This window comes from Poecilia mexicana, unplaced genomic scaffold, assembly GCF_051168715.1.
Source record: "Poecilia mexicana isolate PSO_F unplaced genomic scaffold, ASM5116871v1 scaffold_6, whole genome shotgun sequence".
Classification (NCBI taxonomy): Eukaryota; Metazoa; Chordata; class Actinopteri; order Cyprinodontiformes; family Poeciliidae; genus Poecilia; species Poecilia mexicana.
In genome coordinates, this window is record NW_028263375.1 from 30,129,881 (window position 1) to 30,150,422 (window position 20,542).

A 20,542-nucleotide genomic window follows, 5' to 3' on the forward strand; every position below is an offset into this window, starting at 1 on the left:
ATTTAAACATTTGTGTTTATTATATGTCACCGTTGAAGTAATTTGCAATAAGTAAGTTGAAATAACACTAGCTCCTGCCACGCCTATAGTTGTTTTAGTCATCAGAGCTAAATCTTCTGTGCTGTCATCACACCTCACAGATTATTTCCAGATGAATGACTCCATCATAATTTTAGCAGCCACTTGCATCTCTGCAGTCCTGACATGACCACAGTTTGTCATTCTTTCCCTTTCTTTTTTTTTTTTTTTTTTACAAAATACTACGATTCTGCCTGCTCACTGCACTTTTCTCTCTCTGTAAAGGCTGACTAAGTAGCAGTCTCATTGATTGCTGCTAATGGTCTCCATCTCCTCAGCAAGGCAGCACAGAGACTCAGAGCACAGAAGGAAACCGATCGCATGTGTTAAAACTATTGTGTGATTGCATTTTGTTTCGCTGATGATGCTTCAGATCAGATTGTTGTGCTGTGAGGTTTGCCCGAAAGTTGGACATTCATGTTCTAGTGGCACTTTGTAGGTTAGTCATTATGTCCAAGGAGTGATTGCTATTAGTACAAATGCTAAGAGTTTAGAAAGATAAATTGTAGGTGTTCTGAAGGCCAAAATGAGACAAAGCCCTGAGAATTTATTGGTAGATCTTAAAAGGTGTGTGCGTACAAACCTGACCCAGTCATACCGGTTCTGCCTTAAGGAATGGGTCAGAATTCCAGCAAATTATTGCAAGAAGTTAGTGGAAGAAAACCTAAAATGTTTGACTCAAGTCATACAAAGACAGTACTACCAAATACTTGACCAAATGCATATAAAAGTCTGATTTTAAAAACATCTACATATTCTGTCATTATTGTGGAATTTAGCAAAAAAGAAATACTTTTGGTAATTCTAACTGACCTAAAACAGGAGGCGTTTGGTCTGATTTAACTTCAGATGATGGGATAAAAAGGTGTATGCCTTTTATTTCACTGTATGTAAACTTCTGGTTTAAGTGTAACCAGAAAGAAACTTTAAGTAGGATTTCTTATTCCTACGTAAGAAATTCTATCTTTGTTCTTATTACACTTTCATGTAGGCCAAATTTGTGGAGTGCATCTCCTCTCCTCAGATTATTCTACCTGAGTTGGTGGATCTCTCCAGGTCCTGTTGAGGTCTTTGTATTTAAGAGATGTGAATACTTTTTCAAGAGTCCAACATATCTGTTGTTAAAAATTTAAACCACTGTAGTCAAGACATACAACTTTGGGTTCCTGGAAACCAAAAATAGGAAGTGAAAGAGGATGTTGGTCTGGACCCAGCCATTGAACTGTTTGTAGAGGTCAGACCAAATAAACCTACAAGGTCTTGGTCTTAGTGAATATTCGGTTTGTGTCCGTATGTTTCATCATAGCTGGAAGATTAAGTTCTAAAGTTTTTAAGAAACAGTAGCAGATTCAGTTACTGCTGAATCTGCTACTGTGAGTGATGTTAGCTACAGTAACATCACTCACACAGTCACTACTAAATAATTCTCTACGGCAGAGAAGCCTTTGAAGGAGAAAATAACTTGAAGTAGTACTTTGTGTAAGCTAGCTTACACAAATATGTGAACTATCTTATTATGTTTGCTAGTATCTAGCCTCAGAATATTCGGTTTAATACAGTTTATTTACATAGCACCAAGTCACAACAATTGTAATCTCAGGGCACATTATGAAAGAAAAAGATATAAAACAATACAGCCTGATCGCTGATTCAAATTTTATTACACATGCTTGTACTTTATAAATTGTTGGAATATGATCCAGAACAGGTAAGGGCGAAATTTCAACTTTGGTACATTTTCAAATGTCAACGACTTTGGAATGGAACATCTCCTCATTGTGATGACTCTAGAACATTGGTAATGATTTCACTCCAATGTGTACGAGTACATGCCGCACCTATCGACAGACGCCGTTATTTGATGTTACACAGAAACTATCTTTAAGCTTCTTCAGCAAAATGGTGACGTCTGCATCTAAGTCTGGAAAACAACAAGGTAAGATTAAAAGGTTTGTAAAGGAAGAACAATCTGAACATCATGAAATTACATTTATTAAAAGTAACTACTCCATTTATCTCAAATAGGTTATGATAAAAACAGTTGGTGGGGCAAAAGACAACAATCCACTGAAACAGTGAATGCTATGCAGTTTATTTCTCACATCCTTAAAATTTTGATATATTTCTGAAAACAGTGTTCCATATTTTTGCCATATATCTTGGCTACACAATGCGTCCAAAAGGAATTGTCTGATGCAGTTAAGATGATTGTTTTAAGAAGATAAAAAAAATTGTAATATCATTATCTTGTACTAGTGGTAGGAGGCAGAAGAACTTTAGCTAAAATAACATCACTGTTTGCAGAGTTTTTATTTTCATATTGTAAACCGTCTATTGAATTTTAATGCACAAATACACATGCCCATTATATATATATATATATATATATATATATATATATATATATATATATATATATATATGTATGTATGTATATATATGTATATATATATATATATATATATATATATATATATATATATATATATAACCTCAGTACAGTATATTATTCTCAATTATATACATATATATACACAAACACACATACATATATTTATTTGGCTTAAATTCACTAGAACGATACTTTTTTAAATCTTGTATATAAGATAAATATGTTAATTTGCATATTTGTAGCATCATATTACAGCTATATACTATACTACAGCTATGTTGGCTGTAGCTTGGTGGTGGAGTCATCTCATGATCTGAAGGTTGCAGGTTCAATTCCAGCTTAAGGTGCTTAAGTTGGCTTTCAATCTTAGTATATGTATGAATGTGTGTGCAAATGGGTGATGTTGTATAAAGTGTTTTGAGTGATTGATAACAGTGGAAAGCTGTTATAATAAATTCAACACCATATTTCAGTAAAAAAAAAAAAGACAAACTTTATTTCTAAGAAAAAAAACAAACAAAATATTTTCCAGGAAAATGTTTGATGATCCAGCTAATCAACTGATTCCTACTTATGTTCAACAATGTCTTTTGAACAATACAGGAATATTTGTCAAAGTGTTTATCTCTATGTTATAATTCTAAGTATTTTTGTTATATGGTTTTAGACTTTGCTGTGTCAGCACACTCCTCCCATCTAAATACAAGTTCTTGGGCTACAGAGAGTAAACATTTTCTCCAATGAACTCCTTCCTTTTTCAGATAAGAGTCTGTCCAATGAATACAGGAGCAACATGAACGAATTGGGGTGGAGGAATAGAAAGGCTAATGTTGTCACTGAGTTGGACAACAAGAGGTTGTGGAATGTAAGATGGAACAACTTCAACAGCCACAATGCTGGTGAAACTCACAAGGTGACCATAAAGTTTGTCAGGGAATGGAGCAATAGAAAAAGAAGCTCTGTTAAAATGGAACCAGAAAAAAGACCCAGAAGCACCAATCTGTTGCCCAGCATAATTGTGATTAGCAGCAGCAGCAGCAGCAGCAGCGGCGGTACAAATGAAGAGTTGTTGAATAGACTGGGGAAGAGAACAGCCAGTGCTAATGCAGAGCCATCTGAGAAGATACAAAGGGTCTCTCTGCCAGTACATAGCACCAACAACTCACTCAGTGACCTTCGCAAAAGCGAATGTGAGTCCATACTTTGAAATAATTATAAGACAACAAAGGACGCCAATTATCCCGTATTAGCTGGGATGTTAGTCAAATTCAAGTGTCCCTTGCGGTACGCTCTTAACTCGCGTTTTGACTCAGTTCGCAATTTGTTCTAACGAACACTAGATGGCACTCCTCTCCTTACGTAACATGACCGATTAAGAATTACTGTCGAAGTAGAAAGCGCGAACCTTCGAAGGAGTCTTCCAATCAGAAATCACAACTAGTGCAACAATTTATTTTATGAACATATTGAGAAATCTGCAAAGAAAAAGAGACTCTAGATCTACAAAAGAATCCGTGGGTTAAACGTGTCAAAGGGGACGTGATTCAGTTCATGCCGCTGTGAGTTTTCAATTGGACACTGAAGTGAATTAAGTTTGATGATAAGTAAAATATTTTTCAGATCATATTGCATTAGTTTTTAATTCTATTTGCATAGTGATGTCTCCTTGAAGTTGCAGTTTTGGTTTAAAGACATAATGCTAAAAAAGTGTAAAAAAAAAAAATCATTGTGTTGATTAAATCCATCTTTTAATCCATCACGATAGAAGTAACAGAAACAATATTAAATCTTGTTTAGGGGGCTGTAACCCAAGCGGTGTTGTCCTGTATTTTGGAGGTGATCTGCTGTTCACTATTTTTCGCAATTAAAACAAAATTAAATAAAAGAAAGAAAAATACCTTACCTGGAAGAATTTATATTAGCACATGCACAAGCTAGCTGATGCTATATGGGTCGTGATTCTGGAACAGATCATGCAGAGACAAAGCGGCCATTTTGTTTCTGCTGAGGCTAATGACAACCTCCTGTCTATGGTAAATTCCATCAAACAAAATGATCTGCAAAATGTTCCTAAGCCTTGAAAAACCCAGATGAAAACAAACAACGGACACTACAACTTTACCTTTGATTGTTGCACATTATTAACAATAATTATCTGACAGTAGTCATTGCTTTATTAAAAGTGTCTTCTTTGTAAATATACAGCTGATTTTGAAAGAAAGTACAAGCAGCTGGGACTCATTGGAAAAGGGGGCTTCGGTTCCGTTTATGCTGGCCTGCGCCTTTCCGACTCCTTACAGGTTGATATTGTGTTTTGTCCTTGACGCTACGTCTCCGACTAAACACAAACATCCTACGGAAGAAATAAAGACTTGTTCTCATGTCTAACAGGTGGCCATCAAGTACGCTGACAGCAAGAGAGTGCAAGGTGAATTAAGAGTGAGTGAACTAGTTTGGAACCCACCACCATGCTTAGAATCCATCTTTCACTTTGCATTATACAAACCAGACGTCCGGGTTTTTTAGGTGGGCTGCGTCCCCCTGGAGGTGGTGCTGATGCAGAAGGCCGGAGGCGGCCCGGAAGCAGTCGGGAAGTTTGCCGCAGTCACCCTGCTGGACTGGTACTGTCTGGATCAAAAGCTCGTCCTTGTTATGGAAAGACCGCCATTCTCCTTGGATCTTGCGCAGTACATCCACTTCCGAGGAGGTCGTCTGCAGGAAGATGAGGCTAAGGTAGGGAAGCTGGACGGCTGGTGTTTCTATCACCTCAGGAGTCTAAGGGCACCTCTGGCTGCCTCAGATTTGTTTTGATTTGTCTAACTTTTAAAGATGTAGTAGCTGCAGTATGTAACTCTTATAAAGGATATGTTTTTTTTTTTTACATATTTGTTGAAACTGTCACCATGTTGTGACAGTGTGTTATGAGACGGATAATCTGTGAATAGATCGATCTCCTTCACCTTCTCCCTGAGCTACTAGTGCAGTCTGGAGAGACAACTCAATGTTACAGGAAAACTGCCATCATCGGTGGGCATGGTAACTAGGTTAGCATTCACAACAGTCTTTGCTGACAGGGATTTAAAAGGTGTAGCGGTACCAAAGAGCAAGAGGGGAGCAAGACAGGGATCAACAGCAGAACACTAGATTGTGATTTACAGCTCTAAGACCCGCCTCTGAGCTCTGATTGGTTACTTCTTGTTGGCACTGAGAGTACTGTGAAAAGGCAGAGGAGCTCAGTATTTTTTTCCACATACCATATACCATACTGTCATGACACAGTGACAGTTTTAACAAATATGTAAAAAAAAACAAAAAAAAAACTTATTTTTTTTCATAAAAGTTGTATACTGCAGCTTAGATAACTACATTTGAAAATAAGACATTTTTATTTAATTTTCATTAATTTAATTTAATTTTTTATTTCAGTCACTCAGTAATGAATAGTTTATGTAGCAGCTAAAATAAATCATGGATGAAAAGGAGCAGAAAGAATTAATAAATTTATATCTGGCTTCTATTCACATACAAAGAAAGTTAGTCATTCAACTCTGTAGACTATTACTGACATATTTCAAATACACAAAAAAACATCCACTTATTCAACGCCATATCACTTCATCGTAATGATTTTGTAATACCTTTTAAATGCAGAAAGAGAATCAAACTGTAGTTCCTGTTTTCACAGATCGTCTGTCTCATGTTATATTGTCTCAACTTTGTGACAGTTTTAACAAATATGTAAAAAGCATATTATAACATTTGCATACTGCATACTGTAACATTTGCATACAAATATATTTTCACAAGATTACATTTTATTCTGTCTCAAAAAAAAAAAGTCAACATGTATCATTTATTTAAGCAAAGGAGACATTTTGTTTGTTGTTTTACTTCAGCCTCTCATGAACCAATTGGTGAACGCTGCCATGGAAATGTACAATAGAGGCGTTTTCCACCGGGACTTGAAGTTGGAGAACACGCTGGTAGAAATCGGCTCCGCAGGGCCGCGGCTCCGTATTATTGACTTTGGCTGTGGCAGTTATGAGCTGAAGAAAAATTTCCGCTATTTCCAGGGTATAACTAAACTTTACTAAACATTTAGCGTAGCTTTGAGATCGTATTTGAGTCCTTTCCCAGTTGAAACCAGATACATTTAAACATACATTTTTGCTTCGGCTTAGTTAGGATTACCAAAATTATTTCTTAAACTTAGCAAGAATATATTTTGGAAATTTCATTGCAGCTTTCCTCGAATACGAAAGTTTACATATATTCGATTGGTAGATAACTGTCTTAAACTGTACGACTTGGGTCAAACCTTTTGGGCTTCCTTCTACAAACTTCTGATAGGTTAACCTGATTGGAGTCCCACTAACCTAAGTCAAGCTAAACTTCTGAATTCGAGTTCAGTTACAAAAAAAATCTCTAAAAAATATTTTTATGTTTTCTGGCATTTAGCAAGTAGAAATAATTTAGCTAATTCTAACTAAGTTAAAAGAAGAAAAATTTGGTCTGATTTAACTTCTGTCAGAAAAAAATGCTTGTATCTTTTTATTTTGTGTATGTAAATGGTTTCAACTGTATTTATCTCCCAGGATGTACGAAACTGAACCAATGATCTCATGAAGCTTCCACAGGAAAAGAAAACTGAAAGGAAGCCAAAAACAAAATCCAGTCCACTTTGACTATGCGTGTTTTCCAGGTACTCTTCAATATGCTCCCCCAGAGTGGTTCAAACATAAAATGTACAAACCTATTCCCACCACAGTTTGGCAGTTGGGAGTAATGCTTTACTGCATGTTGCACCGCTGTCAATTCGACACCAGGGTTTTCTCCATGGACTGGATTCACTTTAGCAGCAAACTCTCCCGAGGTGGGTACATAACCAGCAGCTACAATTACAGTCTGCCTATTTTCTGGAGCAAAATTCTCTCATGTTTGTTCTAGAGTGCCTCAGTTTCCTCCATCTCTGCTTGGAGGAGGAGTGTAAGAAGCGAGCCACCTTGGAGCGACTTCGTACTCACGCCTGGCTCAGCGGACTGAAACCTGAGCATCAGGGGTCCGCAATGCTTCTGCCAACATCTGACACTTAATTTCCATGGAAAATATAATAAAGTTGTATTTTAATTGGTCTCTGACTGTTTTGTATATGTATGTGTTATGTGAACTAGGAGAAGAGGCTTAAGCAGAGGGGGTGTGACTTTAATGGACTAATTTTATTTTATTGAGATTATAGAATTTAACGCATTAAACATTTTACAGATTCAATCTTTTTTTTTTCCCTTTGCAAAAGTCCTAAGCTGGAACCTTTGTATTTGTGTGTTTCTGGTACACCCATAAATCTGACGCACAAGCAGCATCTGATAATAGCAGCGATGGATGACAAAGCCGCTTCTCTTGGCTCACTGGGTTTTCATTTTTGCTTCAAAAACAATCTGATGGCACGCTGGAAAAGACTGTTGTGATCAAGTTGCGCTAAAAGGAATTAGGCTATCACTGAAGCTATTCAAGCCTAAAATAGCATCTTGACGCCGACTCTAAACATGATGCAGCAGCACAATGTCAGCGTCCACAGATCACAGATTGTCAAAGAAGTTTCATGAATGATCAGCACTTCCTTCAATATTTGAAAGATGAATGGCTATAATAACACTTCAATCTGGAGAGACTCAGACAGAGAAAGAAAGCGATTAAAAAGGTTTAATGACAAATAAATATTAAAGTCCTTTAGCATTCAGGCCCTGGCAGGGGACGTCGAATTGGAACTTCGATAAGCTCGATAAACATTCCTGATGCTGCATAGGAATGAAATCCCCCGGGGCCTGTACTGTTGGTGGAGGACGAAGAAGGATGTGGCCTGAAGAGCCAGGAGCAGGGTGGGTTGATCGCAGCTGGTAAGCGGAGGAGGCCGTGGATGAAGGTCCTTATCAACTGGAGCTTGATCGATGATTGGCCATGGCATGGCTTGATTCAGCGCAGATAGGTCTAGGGTTAGGGAGGCGCTGATTGATGAGGCAGGTGAGGCTAGAGAGTCTTCCAGATTGAATTTGCGCTGCAGCTTCATTTCACCAAAAAACAATAAATATCTTTGTTCTTGAACTCATATGTGTATAATTTAGCAGCTAATTTTTTTAAGTTAAAATGTTCCTTATTCTGGCAATACTTAGTTTTCGATTATAATGTGATTAATTGTGATTGATGAATTAACAGAACCTGCAACTGACTTAATTAAAAAATTTAATTGAGTCCCACCATCTCCCGTCATTCTCATAGTCTTGGCCCCCCTGCTACACCTGACAACAAAAGTCTAACTTCGCCACTGAGAAAAAAAAACAGAGAACCCCTGTCTAGTCTGACACCGACCTAATTGAGACATTCTTCAGTATTTTTCTGAACCTTTTTTAGTTGAAGAAATTCCAACAGATGTTTTGTATTGGAAGATGATCAAACCTACTGTATATCTTTTGTAAGGGCGGGTACATAACCATCTCTTTTCACATATAAAACCAGTCATTCTTATATATAGTCATCAAAGTTTTATGCTAAAACTGTACTGAAGACACGACAACAGTAGAAAGTGCGTTGATAAAAATCTGTTTGAAAGTTTGAGACTCTTGAAGTAAGTTTTGTCTTGACCATCAACAGGAAAACTTCCCTTTTTCTGTGAGCCACTTTAACTTTGCTTCATATATATTTTCTCAACATATTTGTGATAATTTGGGATGCTGTGTTTTGCAGTAGTTCGATAAAATGATTTGGTCCGTCAGCCGGTCACACACAGATGGTGGCTAGATGGCGGCTTATGTAGCTGTTGAATTCTTCATGAACCGACACTGACTTTGGTAACATGACGCCAACCCGTCGTGACCTTTCCCCTCCACTCCTCCTTCGCATCTCATGGAAAGTGGAGGAATATTGGTTTTCACTGTCACGAGGGCAACACCTCGACAGCGAATGAGGAACTACCTCAAACAGCTTTCTGAAGACTAAGTTGTTCTCATAATTAAGAAATAGCAAAGGTAACATAAGCATCCCTCATTTTCTTTTCAACTGCAGCCTCCAGGATCAAACGTCTTTTTTTTTTCTTATCATCTCAAAAACCTTCTGTTGTACCCAAAGGAAAATTCATTGCATGTCATGCCCAAGACCTGCTTTGAAAACGAGATAACATTGTGTTCTGTGAAAGGCAATGTGCAGCTCCGACCTGATTTGATTAAACAAAAGAAAACAGTGGATGCTGAGGTAACAGTGACGTTGGCTGTGGGAGCCTCCGTGGCTTGTGTATTCAGAGTGAGACCCCAAGGCCAAGCAGAGTGCTGCTAGATATGCGATGTGCAAAAGGAGGGAAACACTGCTTGATTATTTATCCGCTTCTACCTTCGTGGAGCCTTGTTGTTCCGGTTTATTCTGACTTTTTTTTTCTTATTTAAAAATTAATTTCTCTTGAAAAAGAAAAAAAAAACTCCTATCAGGGTTTTTCTGAGGAGTGGTTTATCATTTATCGCAATAAATTTCTTATCATGATAAAAATTTGATTTATCCTTGTCACAATAAATTCCAATAATAATAATAATAATAATAATAATAATAATAATAATAATAATAATAATAATAATAATAATAATAATAATAAAGTTTAAAAACTGCTAAAACTGTCTCATATAAACAATTTTCTTAAGACTTCTTGCAGCTGGTGAGAGTTGTGGGAAGGATCTCCTGTAGTGGTCCGTATTACAATGGCTTTGAAGAAACATCTGACTGAAGACATTTGTCAATGTTCTACAGTCATGAAATGAACCAACTAACAATCCCGAGGTCATGACACTGAAACTTTGTGTTAGTGTTTTCGTGACAGCTGGCTGACTTAGGGTTCTAAAGTAAGATTTTATTATCTGTTGCTCCGGTCAGAACTTTTCTGTAAGAGTTTGATGCTGCGGCGACTGTTGTGGGAGAGCTGGATCTGCGCAGTTTGCCTTTGCTTACTGACACCCATTCCCATTCTGTACAGTGGAGTTTCTGTTCATTGGGTTGCTGCACAAACACCCTGTAGAGCTTGTGACATTATTTGTAGACTTGCAGAACTCAGTCCTTTTGTGAAGAATATGAACAAGGCCACATTTAACTTGGCCCCTGGTGATCAGTGTTACCATTGATAGGCTGAGTTTGGAGGGCTGGGAGCGGGAGACAGAACTCCGGCATATGATTATGGACTTAGACATAAAATAAGGCAAATATTATGGTACAAAGAATAAAAATGTTTCTAATACATAAGCATCAATCAGTTTATTCATGTCATATGGTACATAGATTAACGTTTTGTCTGCACTGTATATCAGTAGATGACTGACAGCTCCTTTTGCTGTTTTACAATCTCCATTCATGCATTTTTGTTGATTGTTTCAAGTTGCAACATTGCATATTAATTAACTTTTGCATGTAAATACATGAGATTTTAGCCATGTGGCTAATTTCCATCTCCTTTGGCAGGTTGATGTGTGTGATATTTAATAATAATTATAAAAACGAAGGAGCCTCAAACAACTACACAAAAAATAACTCTTCATAAAGGAGAAAAGAGGGTAATTAAACTGCAATTTGTAGTCCATAATGGCAGCAAAATAAAAAGAACTGTATACAGTTAAACATAGCGTAGTCATTTGGTAGAGTACAGTTAGCGTACAGTTAGTTAAGTTAGCCAAAAGTTAGCTAACTGTATGCTAGCAGACAGGTTTTTTTATTTTAAACAAGGGACCTACAATAACAAAATAGAACACTAAATACAACTTCCATGGGCATTACAGAACATAGAGTAATAGTTTACAGTGTTAATATCAAACTGGTGCATTGACTTGCAGTTTTTCAAGGGTAGTTATTATCTCAATAGCTGTAGCTTCTGAGCATATGGATTCAATGCCAATTTTAATAGAAGACAATAAAATCTGAAAATTAGACTTTTGCTGTAAGTATTCGGAGGTATGGATATAATATTTACCATACATAATAAAAAGTTAAGATATAAAAGTTCTATTTTAACATGTTTACATTTCCCCATCCCAAATAAAACAACATTATCTATCAAAGTAATATTCATATTCTTTTGATGGAAAAAAAAATTAACATATCCTTCCAGAATATTTTGGTGTAGCAACTATTTAATGGTAACTAAGAGGTAGAGTACAGTTAGTTTAGCTGGGTGACACAATTAGCTAAACATGCTAATTAGCTAAACAGGCTAATTGTGTGACTAGTAAAATTATCCTGTGACCTAAGACACTATAACAAATAAATCTACTGTATCACTTTGCGTGTTAAATGGATTCACGTGCTTCTTTGAGGGGTAAATAAATAGTTTTGGCCCATTGTTCATTGTAATCTATGACTGCAGTGCATTTAGACGACATTGCAATTTCAGTGTCTCACCCTTCTACAGTGTGTGCCCCTGCCTGCCCCTCACCCCCCCTTAACGAAAAAAAAGTCTAGACACTCCCTCTGAAGAGAACCTCTAATCACAGCAATCCCACAGTCATTTAAATCAGATTTAGATGTTATAAGAGCAATCTAGCAGCTTAGCGCTAACTTTACAAGACAATCCAAATCTGTGTTCATGTCCAGCTGAGTAACCTCTTTCGTCAGCCCACAGCGGGACCAGTAATCTTACTGGAGACGTTAAAGGGAAACTGGATGAACCATATGACATATGAGTCTGATCTAAAGCTTTGGAAAGTTTTAAAGAGTGAATAAAAACCATGAAGAAAATGCAAGAAATGATTTGACTAATTAAACAAATAATGTGATTCATGTACCATTTCCCCAGGTTCCACCCTTCTCATCTCATGCACATAATGTGTGTAAATCAGGTTGTACGCGACCTCTTTTGTTCTCAGAAGCATGTAATGTGGATCAGTGCATTGAGAGTTTAAAATGCCAGCTTGTAATTACAATCACCTACCTGACTGACTGAATCAGACTGAGGTTGCAAAAGAGACTGTAGCACCTTGCAAAACTATCCATGCCCTCTGAACTGCTTCACATTTTTAATTATTTTAATGGGCTTTTCCATGACAGGAGTTATGTATAATGATGATTTGGAAGAAGTCTGATTTTTAATTTTCATAAAAGCTCAGAAAGCTGTTGGTTGTTTATTTGGGGGTGCGAAATTACAAGGGGCCAGACTTTTCAGTTCCACTAAACTGAATTAACTCATACAAATAGTTTGCATTAGTTATATGACCTAAAATCCCAGTAAAATACAGTGCAGTTTGAAGTTGCAAGCGGGACAAAAACTCTGAAAGCATCCCATGCACTCTAGATGTTAAGGCATTCAATTTTTGATAATTACTTTTATGGATCATTGACATTTGCACACTTTGCATCCACAGAGCACGCAAAGTACTGTGCATTGTGCAGAAACCCAAAGTTGGAGGTATACATTCTAGTAAAATGTCGACTCCCACTCCCCTCTTTCGTCAAACCCTTCAGATGGAAATGATGGGCTTAATATTCCCAATGAAAGTGGCTACAGATGAGTAACAGAAAATCCTTGGTAGAGTCAACACACAGCTGCTGTCCAAACCACCGCTGCGTTTCGGCTCGAGAAGTCATTGACTGGTGTAATCTGCTGTCTAAATCTGCAGTTTGGCCCTGTCTGGTCGCTGTCTGAGTCCTGTGCACTTGGACAAAAGTGACGGACACCTTGCTCACCGACAAAAGCCCCGGCTCTAATTGGAGCAGACAAGGCTTGCTGATGGAGGCTTTTTAGGCAACTGAACTTGTTCAATAATTCTTAGAGGGTCTGATGAAACATAAGAGACACACAGTTTTGACTCCAACAACAGCAGCAGCACTGAACTGTCCTGTATCTGCCCATCAACTGCAGGACAGAAGTTGTGCTTTGACCCGTGCCGCCCTTTAGCAAAAATAATGCCTCTGCTGAACCTTTGAAGACTCTGAAAGTGTTGACATTGGGGGGGACATAAGGATTGGAGATGCTCCTCTTGCTGTCATAGAGAATTTTGGCTCGGGCTTTGAAGGCAAACGCGAGTTTGAGCTTTCGACTCTCTTCTTCTGTGTTGCTTTCATCCAGGAATGTCACAAGCTCAGGAAAAGTGCTCTTTTTGTTTGCAGACCAAACGATCCGGAAAGAACAGTCTGTTCTTTTCTTTTCTTTTTTAACTCTGAGAAAGGAGACTGAGTCCCTTTTAGAGAGCCACGACAACTGTGGATGGTATAACCTGTGTGGGCCGATGGAATCGCCTCAAAGTGAATGACTGGAGAACCAGTGCAGAGTTCTCACCACAGGAGAGCACCAGGTCTTTGTGATCACAAATACCATGGAAAAAACGTCCGCATTGTTCCCACTCTACTGGATTTTTGTGCTTCTGTTCCTGTGATTCACCCACAAAGACTTAGCCTCTCTGACCTTGCTCGAGCCTCACAAAAATGCCCACACAAGTCGCTGACACTGCATTTTATTGTCACTAAGTAACTTGACCAAGTAACATTGGTTGTTTTGCCAGAATACAGCATCCTCAATGTAATAGTTATAGCAATTTTCTAGTCATACATACAACCCAAAGTACTTTATAGTCTCAGTACCCAATTGCATTCACTAACACGCACATTCATTAGGCAACTTTGGATTAAGTGCCTTGCTTAAGGACGCATCAAGATGCGTAGGAAGCTGGAATACAACCCACAAACTTCCGATTGCAAGATTACTCCTCTGCCTACTGATCCACACTAGTGCCCAGCACAAAAATCTCATGTAGTAAAATTAGCGATTTGTTTCAACTTCTCTTCAAAATGAGAGAGAGAAATGGAGATGTCAAAGTAAACACGTGTTCCAATCTTCATGTTACAGAAGATAACTTCAAGAAAGTACCAACCAGACTTAATGTGTTGATATTTACAGTCATAGCAATAGTGAGAAGTAAGACTGAATGAGAACCAAAGTTTGTTTAGCCACCATGCTTAGCAAGCATGGTAAGGAATGGTAGAAAAATGAAGCAAAGGCTGCCATCTTGGGGTCACTGAAGTAGCCACCCATTTATCCAGTCAGCTATTGTCTATACCCGGATATCATTGCAGGGTCGTGGGGAGGAGAGATGTAGGGATGGATGGTGCCAATCTCCAGCAGTCATTAGGAGAGAGGCTGTGTACGCAGATTACCAGCCCACCCCAGCAACACACAGGACAAACAACCATGCATCTACTCATGTGTAACACTCTATGCAGAAAGATCCTAGGCTGGGATTCCCATTGCCAGTGGAGCTTCTTGCTGCAAGGCAACAGTCCTACTAACTGCGTAACCATGCAGTTGTCCATAGCAACTATTAGACACTATCCACACACCAAGCTGTTTTTTGGGAGGCATGGCAAGAAAAATGATTTTCTGTACTTCTATCACAAACATAACCATGTCGAGTTTACTAAACACCAATAACAGACGAATATGTGGCAAAGCAGACCATGTTCTCTGTTAAGAATTGTGGCAGAATGTCAGATGACCAAACACACACAGGCAACCTTTTGTGATGTCTGTCAGACCTAGGTCTGTCAGGAACCTGTGGGGTGAGCTGAAGAGAATTAAGCTTAAGAGAGAACCTAAGACTGAATGATTCACAGAAAATGACCCCTCTCTCTGTATGCTCCAACTTTATGGAACGTTATAAAAGTAGCTGTTGCACTTGGTTGTATGTTGGTTGTATGGTCAACGTATTAACCACTGTAGTTCCAGTAGGCATGCCATGAGTGATTTTGTAAAGATTCTGGGACTGTTAAAAAAAATAAATAAATAAAAAATAATTAACAAAATATTCAGTGTAAGACAATGCTATTGCAGTTAAAGATTATATCTTTATCAGGGGTTGAGGGTGAAAACCCAGGAATGATTACAATCTTCTTCTGACATTCAGCCTGGAGAATGTATCCTTTTACCTTTTATGTTCAATGATCAATGAATATTAAACAAAGAAATACAAAGCTAAAGTAATGTTGTGAAACGCTGACCTAGTTCAGTTAAAATTAATAACTTTACTGGTCTCTAAATTTTTTTTTATGTTCCAGATGTATACAAATCAGGGACAATATACAATAAGTAGTAAGTAGAGGTGTGTGTGTGTGTGTGTGTGTGTGTACGTGTGTGTGTGTGTGTGTGTGTGTGCGTGTGTGTGTGTGCGTGTGTGCGTGTGTGTGTGTGTGTGTGTGTGTGTGTGTAAACCCAAACAGCAGTTTCCTCACTAACTGTATGTTCTCTCTTTTTCTTAAATTATCTCTGGAAAATATGATTCTACCTCAGTCAGCTTCCAAAATCTTTATTTTTCTCACTAAAGCGACCCTGAAACAATTATCTCCTTCACATTTTGTTTGCACTGAAACTCTCCAAACATCAAGTAACCAGAGGTAGTCAAACAACTACCTCTAGTGTTGATTAATGGAGTTACGCTTTCGAGCTCCTTTGTGGTCAGTCCACATAACACTCAAAGTACCAAATTAAAACATTAAAAATGTTAATCATCAAGCTTTGACAATTTAATCCCCTTAAAAATATTACCGCTCAAATAAAAAAACAATGCTAATTGTAATTCTTGTTGCCAGGAAGCAATAAAAACAACAAACAAACAAACAAAAAATGCGAAAATCAAAATCACTGGATGGGAAGGGAAACAAGCAAGCAAACATCAATAAAATAATACGCCTCAAGTCCCCGTCCCCGTTATTAAGGTGCCCATCTGTAACTGAACTCTATACTAAAGCAGCATGTTCAGATATTTGTTGCAGGACAAGTACATTTCCCCCCCAAACTATGTTCAAGACCATTTCCACCTCCACTTTGAACCGTAACGAGAAGCGACGCAGCTCGCGGCGTCATTTCCATGGAAACCGCCTCAACACTGAACGCAGGTCATGTTCGTTCAGCTATCTTCTTCGTAGTATAGCTGGGGATTATTTATCAATAGCTTACTTCTAACTGTACACAAGACAAGTACGAAAAGTGGTAGTTACGTAAGGCCATTTTATTACTATGACAGAGAACAAGGACGTATGTGAAGCTGACTTACTAAGGCTTAATACGAATAAAACTAAAGGAAACCTGGGCAGCTTCTACAGCGGCGAGCTGGTGAGTCTAATTAATATGGACACAGCTGGCTTGTTGAATGTTTACCTAAGTGAAGAAACTCGCTAAAGTATTCACACCCCTTGAAATTGTTCGCCTTTCTTATATGACACAAAATACTTTTTAAGATTCCATGTGATATCGTGAAAAGGTGGCATTTCTGGCATTTATATATATGGGCAGTATTAATTTTCTTGCATCTTCAGATTTCCATTTGTAAGAAAGAAATAAAAACTTTAAGCCATTTGTTATTTTCCTTACACTTCATTAGTCTATCAGATGCAGTCCAAATAAGTTCAACTTAAAGTGGGATAATAAAAAAATCAATACTGAAGTCGTGCAGAGGTTTTCAACAGCAGATGAGTTTTTGTTAGAAATATCTGTCAAGTTGACTTTGAACCCAGTCAGATTTACAGATTGTGAAGAGAAGACAGCATGCGACTAAACAAGCTGACTATTTGATTCCAGGATGATATTCCACCTTCTCTGATCAGCTACTTTGAGACTTCAAAAAGCCGAGCAGCAGTCTGTGAGAAACTGATCCTGGATGAACTCCAAGGTATAGTTAGGAAGAAATTCATTAATGGTTTTTCGGGGGGGGGGGGCGGTTCGGAGGGGGGGGGATACTTACTGTAATGCTGTGGCAGACATGGTTTTTCCGTAAACCCTCATATTTAATATGTTTCAGATGAGGTATTACGATCCGGACAAGGCGGAAAAATCAGAAGCACTTATTCCTGATCAAATTATAATGTGCATTTTTTGATTCAGTTAATAATCTTGTGAACGATTAACACAATTGTCCACAAGAGGTCACCCATGTCCTTTTTTTATCTACCTTTACTGACGGCAGACTGTACAGAACCAGGAGGCCTAAAACGAAGATTGAATCTTTATCAGAGCATCCAGATATTATGGAAATGTACATATTAGATATAATATATATTTGAGTTGATGGGCTACAACCATTAATCTACATCATCTGCAGACAGACAACATTTTACAAAATTGGATACAGTGCAGTGCATTTCCTAGATGAACGTGTATATTCCCCATGTACAGAAGAGAATTAGGGCCAAAAAAAAAAGGTTTAACCTTTTTTCTCAGGATTCTGAGAAAAAAGTTATAATTTTCAACAACAAAAAAAGGATTAGTGTTAGAATGTTGTGAGTCAAGTTTATTTTATTCTCAGTGGCCGTAATCCTTTTCCATACTTATTACACAAAGCAAAACGTAAATAAGAATATCTATATACATTGATCCAGTTGATCATGGGAACAATATTTTACAAGCCAGATTACTGCTGTTTTGATTGTTGTCACGCCTGTTAGAAGCAAGAAATCCCACAAACAGAGCTTCTCTGACAGCAGGTAGACGGAAGCATCTCAGAAAGCAGCACTTCTACAGACATTCAAAAGCAGATGAGAAATAAAGGCATTGACAAAAGGAAAGGATTCCCTCTCCATTTCTTAGGTTTTGGTTTTGGGTGGCCATGTGGAAAAGTCATTCAATGCTGCTGAATTACAACAGTTGTGGACAGAAGACCAAGTTCCTCTTGTACAAGACTGTTGGTCAGTTATTGCAAATGATGGTTTGTGACACAGTCTTAGGGGGCAAGTTGGTTTGGTTTTCACCATTTAATCCCTGCATATGTAAAAAAACAACAACAAAACCCCCCCCTGATTTTACAGATTATGCAGAGATTTTTTATGATGTGATCTTTGATTTAAAACATTTGCTGTGATGAACTGGAACATGTACACGTGACAAAAAAAAAAAAGCACAAAGGGAATCTATTAAATTTATTTTTACAACACTGAACATTTAATGGACTTTTCACAGACAATAAAACAGAGACTGAGAAAGATTTTCCATTGAACGTCGGCGACCGTCGGCCAGAGCGGGAGAAACCTCACCAAGAGCAGCTGCAGGAAACAGAGCAAAGGCAGCAGAGAGAGATGGACTTCCAGGAAGAGCTGAGGAGGATCACAGAGGCTGAACAGGTAAGACACAGCGGACACGCTCAGCTTCAGTCTCATAAAGATGGATGTTAGTAACACTGCCAGTGTAGAAAATCTGTAACCTGATGCAGATTGTTGGTTTTTGACTTTGACATTAGCAAACGGATGTTTTGATTTTTTTTTTTAATAACGCCTGGTGTCCACAGTTTCAGCAAATGGAACTTGAGCTCAGGAAGAGAAACGCTCAGGAGAAACTTGAACAGGAGCTGCAGCTTCAGCAGGTACGTCTGCAGGACGCATATGCTGCTGTTATAAAGATTTTATTTGAAGGTTTTTTTATGTATACCATGATGCCAAAGAATGTAGAGTTTAATTCAACTAACCTAAACCTCACCATTCACTTTGCAAATTGAATAACCACTGTTTCTTTACCAGGAGCTCCTCTGTAACTTCAAAAAGCAAGTGGAGAAAGAGAGGATGATGATTGTAGAGGAGGAAAGAAGAAAATCGGAGGAGGAAGCGAAGATAAGGGAGAAGGAGGAGAGGAGAAAAAAGGAAGAGGAGGACCAAAGGAAAAGACGGGAGGAAAACCAAAGAGGCATAGAAGTAAGGCTTCAAAAAGAAAGAGAGAGGAGAGTGGCGGAAGAGACGAGGAAACAAGAGGAAGCTGAAAACAGAAAACGCAAACAGGACAAAAACACTGAGGAAGACAGAAGAAGGAGGGAAAATGAAGAAATGAGACGACTGGGAGCACAGGGACAGAGGAAAAAGAAGGAAGAGGAAACAAAAATAGAAGAGAAGAGATGTTTTATGGTAATTGGAAAGAAGATGATGATGGAGGATGAAGAGAGAAAAAGGGATCAGGTAACGCTTAAGGATGAACTGAACACAATACAAGAGAAGGATGATGAAGAAATGAGACTAGAGGAAGATTTAAGAATTAGTTCCCTTTATGACGTTGGGGTGAATCAAGAAGAAATGAGGAAGGAAGAGGAAGACGAAGAAGGAGACAACAGGAAGACTTTAGAGAATGAAATGCAACACAGAGAAAGTGAAGATAAGAGAAAGATGGATAACTGGAAGAGTCTTTGTTTAGAAAGTGAGCTCCTTTTAAGAAAGAAAGAGGAGACAGGAAGAGACAAAGAGATTGGACAGAGGTTAGAGACCGTTACACAGAGTGAAGGAGAGGAACAAAGAAACACAGAACATGAAACCAAAGTTCAGCAAGAAATGAAGGGAAGTAAAGAATATGAACGAGAGAAAAGAGAAGGAGAAGATTTGGAAAAAACAGAGGATGAAAAGAAGATACAGGAAGAGTTGAAGGATCCTGAGGAGAAAGATGACAACCTGATGAAAGACAATGGGAGAAAAAGTGAGGAAGTGGACAGAGCTGAAAAAGACCAACAGGTGAAAACAGCTGATGACGGAGGAGATGTAGATGCAAAAACAGATCTGCAGCCGATTAGTGGCAATAGTCTGGAAGAGAACAAAGGAGAAAATGACGTTTCAGAATCACAGAAGTCAGGCAGAACTGGTCAGCAGGCCTCCCCAATGCCTGATCCAACACCTAGTGAGGCCACAGCAAAACACAGCATCTATGAAGCCGCTCCGCTCCGTCACCCAGACGACAACATCTCAGACACCTCCGCATTACAAACTGTTGGCCAAATACATCCAGAGTCACAGGCTTCCGCCTCTTCCTGCTCTCTGCCCGCTTCCCTTCCTGAGCACACAGAGCTGAAAAGGTTGTCTTGGATGGAACACTGTGTGTCGTGGTCCGAATTGTCCCTCCAGAACAAGAGGAAGGAGAGGGGTTCCTCCCAGAGCCAGAGGACGACGAGGAGGGCAGATGGACTTAACGCTCTGGTCCCTCTTTGTCCACGCACCCTGCTTGAGTCCACAGGCACAAAGTCCCTGCAGGAGGTAACAGTGATGCTGACATCTAAAGCCAAATAGGACCAATTAATATCCAAGGGCATGTTTCAGGCTTTAGCA

General features: G+C 38.5%; 2 protein-coding genes across 2 annotated transcripts in view; both read left to right on the forward strand.

Annotated features, from left to right (window-relative positions):
* Positions 1–1,977: 1,977 nt before the first annotated feature.
* On the forward strand, positions 1,978–7,563 carry LOC106930830 (serine/threonine-protein kinase pim-2-like). Its single transcript, XM_088006751.1, has 7 exons — positions 1,978–2,014; positions 4,676–4,770; positions 4,862–4,921; positions 4,997–5,203; positions 6,367–6,544; positions 7,173–7,343; positions 7,418–7,563. Exons 1-7 carry the CDS (start codon positions 1,978–1,980, stop codon positions 7,561–7,563), a joined length of 894 nt encoding a protein of 297 aa, XP_087862877.1.
* An 8,930-nt stretch (positions 7,564–16,493) lies between these two features.
* Positions 16,494–20,542, forward strand: part of lrriq1 (leucine-rich repeats and IQ motif containing 1) — a 42,164-nt gene continuing 38,115 nt past the window's right edge. The window contains exons 1-5 of the mRNA XM_088006575.1: positions 16,494–16,589; positions 17,055–17,145; positions 18,429–18,589; positions 18,754–18,828; positions 18,983–20,470. Of these exons, the coding sequence (XP_087862701.1) occupies positions 16,494–16,589; positions 17,055–17,145; positions 18,429–18,589; positions 18,754–18,828; positions 18,983–20,470 (1,911 nt within the window). The remainder of the gene's footprint in view (positions 16,590–17,054; positions 17,146–18,428; positions 18,590–18,753; positions 18,829–18,982; positions 20,471–20,542) is intronic.